At 34.6% G+C, this 6,409-nt stretch overlaps 1 protein-coding gene across 3 annotated transcripts in view; it reads right to left on the bottom strand.

Moving 5' to 3' along the window:
* The window catches only part of LOC109840575 (probable inactive ATP-dependent zinc metalloprotease FTSHI 2, chloroplastic), a 7,931-nt gene continuing 4,789 nt past the window's right edge, over positions 3,268–6,409 (bottom strand). The window contains exons 6-12 of one of the 3 annotated variants that reach the window (XM_020409282.1): positions 6,366–6,409; positions 5,700–5,785; positions 5,386–5,464; positions 4,332–4,454; positions 4,195–4,251; positions 3,869–4,107; positions 3,268–3,664 (exon numbers count right to left, since the gene is read on the bottom strand). The exon at positions 6,366–6,409 is cut by the window's right edge and continues 124 nt beyond it. In XM_020409282.1, coding sequence (XP_020264871.1) covers positions 3,916–4,107; positions 4,195–4,251; positions 4,332–4,454; positions 5,386–5,464; positions 5,700–5,785; positions 6,366–6,409 — 581 coding nt within the window. In that variant the 3' untranslated portion in view covers positions 3,268–3,664; positions 3,869–3,915. The remainder of the gene's footprint in view (positions 3,665–3,868; positions 4,108–4,194; positions 4,252–4,331; positions 4,455–5,385; positions 5,465–5,699; positions 5,786–6,365) is intronic. The other 2 variants (XM_020409283.1, XM_020409281.1) reach the window with 2 other exon arrangements.

Below are 6,409 nucleotides of genomic sequence, written 5' to 3'. Positions count from 1 at the left end.
GTAACAAGGGGATCTGTCTCGGTTCAGTTTTGAACTCTTTTCAGATCACCCCCAATCTAATTTTTCATTGGTTGCCAAACAGAACCTCAAGAGTACAAAACTTTACAGTATTTTTCGTATCCTGATTACTTTTTCCCACTGAAATATGATGTTTTATGCTACAGAAAGACAAAATTACTCAATCATAAATATAGAAATCCCGGATAATCTCTATTTACGTGGGAAACTTCGATGTGTTTTAGGAGTGATGAACTCAATTTTTGGGTCCCTTTGTTGATCTTCCCGCTGCGGATCATACCATGTGCTTCGCTACACATGTAACAGAGGTTACAGACACTGGAGGTTGTTTCCTCCGGCGTGCCCTCCGATGCTCAAGTTGGTGACTTTTTTTAGTTAATCTGAAGAGAAAAACAGAGTATATTTTTATGGGTTTGAATCTATTCCCTTGGTGCGGAAGAAATCATTTATATTTGTAGAGGGATTACGGAGGCACGTTGGTAATTTCGACCGAGTGCATGCAATACCATTTCAGGTCTATTTCACGTGCCGACGATCAGTTGGCCAAGTCAACTTTGCACAATGAAAAGATTGTGGGTTATATGGCGTGTACGAGGTGCTTTGAAACTTAAAAGCTCTAGCGCACACAGTCATTACGACTAATGCTGCATTAAATGTCGATGGCGACTAGGCAACAAATTGCGAGCGTTAATAGAACATTCATTAAATGTCGTGTGACTTTTGAGGAATGCTTGTCAGGTCGAATGACTATTGGAGATGTACTATATCGGATCCGAATGGAGGATGTCTTTCATCTCGGAGCCATGCATCTTGACAAGATCCGAGTTGGCTACGCCTTTCGACTTGGATTTGAATCGCAAGTCAAGTCAGCTGACTCATTACTCAGGTTGTGTTTTATACATGCTTTAGGAGTTAGTCAGCGAATCAATACTTGACCACTCTTAATGGGCAGAGTCATTTCCAGGGTACAACAATCTCATTATAGATGAATAAAATAGTGGTGCAGAGGAAGAAGAAGAGATGGGATCAAAATGAGCATTTGAAAACTTAAAAAGCTTTGTTGGGATGAGTAATTATATTCAATCTAATCTAATCTAATACTATTATAAAAGCGACTTTGTATGTTAAAACATTTCTTCCCAAAATGTCATTTTAAACATATACATACATACATAAAATACATGCATCCATACATAAACCATAGTCATACATACATAACCCCCCAATTAAATGCATACTCATAATCCCCAAATAATTTTATTTTATTATGACTATGGTGTTTACACTTTTGTAACCTCCCATCATCATATTAATCTCTTTTATTAGTGTTAATTCATTTACCTCTTATCACAACTCACACTGACATTTATGGACAATAGAAAAACAAATACTTCGGAGGGTATAAGTGAGTATTTGAATAGACGTGTTTTCATGATTATTACAATCAAAACGTTTATGATAATAACATTTATAAACCCAACTAAATGCATACTACTATAAAAGTGGCTTGGTATGTTAAAACATTTCTTCCCAAAATGCTCTTTTAAATATATACATACATACATAAACCATAATCATACATACAAAACCCCCAATTAAATGCATACTCATAACCCTCAAATAATTTTATTTTATCATGACTATGTTGTTTACACTTTTGTAACCTCCCATCATCATATTAATCTCTTTCGTTAATGTTAATTCCTTTACCTCATATCACAACTCACACTGACATATATGAACAACAGAAAAACAAATGCTCCGGAGGGTATAAGTGAGTATTTGAATAGACGTGTTTTCATGATAATAACAATCAAAACGTTTCTGATAATAACATTTATAAATTATTATCAGACATTAATTTAGTAATAATGTTGGCATCATTATTAGCTGGAATGTAGTTTGACTTAACAATCAAAACGTATAAATGCAGCAGATATATACTTTTTTTATAGTGAGTATTTGAATATAGACTCAAAAAAATACTCATCTATCTTTTCATTAATGTTAATTTCATTACTTCATAATCATAATTATTTGGCAAGTCATTATTAGTATATAATTCGGTTATAAGTCAAATCTCATATAAATCTAATCCATACACAACTTCTATCTTACAAAATCTTACCAAATCCTACCAAAAAAATAAAAAACAAGAGGAGATGGAAGCAACACTATGTGATTCAAAAATGTTAGTAAAAGCATGTTTTTGTTTGTAAGGTAGTAGGATACTTTTTCACTATATTTCGGAAAAAGACACTCTTCATCACATTTGTTTGTATGCATATATTTTATTCTTTTTCGTGAAGGATGTCATCTGATCAAGATGGAATTAATTATCAAGCCCACATCCCGATTCGAGAGTTAAAAATTTATCAGAAACAATGGAGTATAAATGCTCGTGTCTTACGTAATACTATAGACTCCTTTAAGAGTGGAGAAGGGAAGAAGCAAAAGTCTCTCGAAGTTGTGTATTTAGAAGTATTATTACCTCAAAGGTAAATCACCTCATCAAAATCATGACTCATTATGTTTTCATTCTATGATGCACATTTTGTACAGCTTATCTTTCACACAATTATTATCTAACACGACATTCTAAGATGCATCGAAGATGTATAAAGTTGTTAACTATTTACAATGCAACATACTATCTTTGATCTCAAATGTGATTTCACTCTTTATGTAACATTTATAGTTAGGTTTGATCCTCGAGAAGTTGACGATGCCTGATCATGCTCAATTCAGTTTCATCTGCAGGTCATGGAATCTAGCTATTATAGATCAAATTGCCTTGCTACAACACGATTCCCCATGGCTCTCTACAGTTTAACAAAGATGCATCATTAGAATCTGATGATTGTTGCTCAAATTGAACTCCCTCCTGTCTATTTATGTCAAACTTAAAGAATATATGATTCTGCTACATTAAGTAGACATATAATTAAATATAATTTCGGTTACCTTATTTATTTTGTGGTTTTTTTCTGCCAATATCCTAATTTTTTATATGCGAAATGAGTATACTTTGTGATCCTATTATATCATCAATTAATAAAAGTGACAAATCATTTCTGAGAACAAGCATAAATTGCCAATTAAAAGATATTCAATCAAAACCTAATATATATTATCTATGACATCTTTCAAATAAATGTCACATAGAAAAAAAAGTATCAATGCAATGAAAACTATGGGGCTACGTATAAACATGAAAGTTTTACACGTGCAACACATGCACCATACTAGTTCAAGTAAATGTAGAATTGGATAAAAGAGATCACTACAAAGTATATACACTCATGGTGACTATGGAGACGTACAATTTTACTTTAGTTACAACTCATTTGCGTGAAAGTAGACAATTGAGTAAAAAAATGAAATTATTACAAAGAAGAAAATAAAGACGACAGGTCAGAATATATGTTCGATGATGACTATGGCGCCCTCCAAATCACTTAAGTTACAACTCACTCAAAAGACAAAACTAGCCTTCTTCTTCATCCTCAATACGCAAATTCTAACAAAAATGGCCACCACTCGGTCCGGTTCCTTTGAGGTGGAATTCTGACACACGAACTCTTTCGACGGTCCGTTGCGCAGTTGTCCAGCAGTCAGGCCCTGCAGCAAGCAACTGCAGCAATGTCTGATTTCAGAAGGAAGAATCTTTCACCAATTAACAATCTTGACATAAATAAAAATTGAACTTAAGCTATTAAAGTTAAGTTTCAATTGGTAAGAACTGCTACTAAAGTGAGTTTAAAATTGAGAAGCATCAGGCTAGAGGCATCTTTAACTATGTCCACCTTCATTATTAGGTTAATGAATAGACAAACATGAGAAAACTTACACTTGATTTCTTTAGATGTCACATTCAAAGATCCTCCGCTGTTCTGATTATTTCCGAGCCATCATCATTTCTTGAAATTGCACCTTTTTGGCAGTTCTAATATCAACTATACTCTGTGGCATGGGTTCAAGATGACCCTTTTCCTCAACCAAACCGGAAAACTCCTGCTTCGTGATACTTTTCTTCTCAACGAGTTGATCGACCAACGCATCCATTAGATCTCTATTACGCTGCAAAATCTGCATCATATAAAGAGAAATGATGACCTACGCAATCCCAATCCAAAATTCCAGACGAAATGGACAAGGGAAGAAAAAGATGTATACCGTTTTTGCTCTCTCATAGCAGTTATTAAGAACAGCCAGTGCCTCTGAATCGATGTCCTGACAAGAGAAAAGTGGGCATATCTATGAAATTATGAAGCAAGAAATTCATTATAGAAACGAAGGGCTAAAAATAATACATTGATCCGATCTGCAACCCAAAAGTCAGATAAGCCGTAATGCTTTTCTGAGAGACCACCAAGAACAAAGCTCCGTGCAGCTGACCTAGCATTGTCTGCTGTTTCTGCCCAAATTGTGCTTAACTGCAAAAAATTCAATACATTAAACTTTACATCAAACATTTCAGACTGCAGTGCTTATTACTCGTAAATAAATCTGGGGCTGAAAATATAAGTTCAATGCTATGAGAAGCACTCTAGAATAAAGGACCTCTAACTTTGGGCTCCAGACTACTTCATTAGGCTTTGTCCTTGGAATGATTAATCATGAGCAATGTAAAGGTCCAAAAGATTGAGAACATCTCCATCAAGTTTCAGGTTGGCAAGCAATACAATTGATTTTAAATGGCCTCCTTGTTCATTTGTTGTCAGTGCAAACCTAGCCATATATTAAGGTCAAAGCAAGCATACATATATTAGATGACATTGGCCAACAAGTCTGTTTATCTACTATCAAACCCGATCATAAAACTGAGCTTGATGTCTTATTCAGTTTCATGGTTTTCTAGCTAGTCCTGCACAACACAGTCATACCAACAGTGACTTGGTATTTCGGGCAGCAATTGCATTCAACCAAGTGTTTCAAGAATAAAGAAAGTAAAATACTGCATATGAAACATTCCCTCCATAACATGTGTTGGAGATCAATATTCAATAAACAGAACCAATATTAGCAACTCTACAACATTAAGAACATACTAACATGTCAAACCTCTATCAACTCAAGCTAACCCAGAACAAGTGCTAATATCTGAGTATGTTGTCTTCTTATATACCTGGAAAATTCACCTAAATCCTCACCTTGTCATTTATCATTGACCTAATGTCATAAAAATGAATCTTTATACCATTTTATCCTCAATAATTACAACTCTTTAACCTCCTTTTATTATACTCTTTCATGAAGCGCTCAGATTAGCTAATTCCAGATTAAAAATAGCGCTGATGAAGGTTACTCATATGTACTAAATGATACAGCAATGAAATTGTGAACGAAAACTAAATCCAAGATTACCTGATTCTCACCATACCAAATTTCGTCAGCAGCTCGAGGTGCTATTTGAACAGTGATGTGATCAAGGAGGGACTGTCGACTGAAGTAAATAGTCAAAAAAACACAGCTCTTAGGAAATGTAAACATAAGCTTTAGATAAACAAGAAAAACATGATATTGCATTAAGTAACTCCAGAAATTTCATCTATATAAACATTAGAGTACTTTCAATGGTAGCAATATGATAAATCAAAAATGCAAAGCCACATTATATTCAATTTAATCACTTGGTCAGGAAAAGGAAAGGTTTTCCAGTCTTGAAGAAGAGAACATACCTAAGCATTCCTTCCTGAAACTTCATATGGTCCATCTTCACTCGCACATAACCCAATTCTCTGCCAGCTCTAGGTGCAATGGTAACCTAGGCGGAGAAACCAATGTCAGCATATAAGTAATAATGAGAGCAGATAATCCTTAATTATGCAGGTTTTCCAAGATAACTTGAGAAAACAAAGTGGTTGACGAGTGACAAAACAAGCGAGATTTAGACAGCCATGTGACATGTTCTTACTGATTAGAGTACCTATTTATGAACAAAATATTTGAAGTCTCCTAGTTTTCATCTGAATCTAATCCTCCCAGAATCAAGTCATTATAGTATTTCCATATGCACACACTCAAAGCGCTAAAATGTTGAGTGGTAACAGTAAAACTGTATTTGAATCTGTCATCGATCAAGAAGGGTCTACGGAGGTAGACTGGTTATGGAAGACGCATTTTGGGAGAAAGCACAAATTTTCCTGGACTGTGAAAGATATAGAGAGGACATTTAACTGCATTGCGAAGCAGAAAAACAGGTTATTTCACTCAATAAAACAGGTTATTTCTCCTAATATCTATAAGGAACAGCCACTTATGGAATGTGAAGTAGGAACTCTTAAAGCACAAAATAAATCAACATGAAAAGGGAAAAAGTTCAGTAGAAAGAGCATTGACAGTACAAACTCAATATTCTTCATGTCAGGAAAGTTCACGGCTACAACAG

This window comes from Asparagus officinalis, chromosome 5, assembly GCF_001876935.1.
Source record: "Asparagus officinalis chromosome 5, Aspof.V1, whole genome shotgun sequence".
NCBI classification, from domain to species: domain Eukaryota; kingdom Viridiplantae; phylum Streptophyta; class Magnoliopsida; order Asparagales; family Asparagaceae; genus Asparagus; species Asparagus officinalis.
The sequence above is the reverse complement of the archived record's forward strand: the minus strand, read 5'-3'. Positions and strand labels throughout refer to the sequence as shown.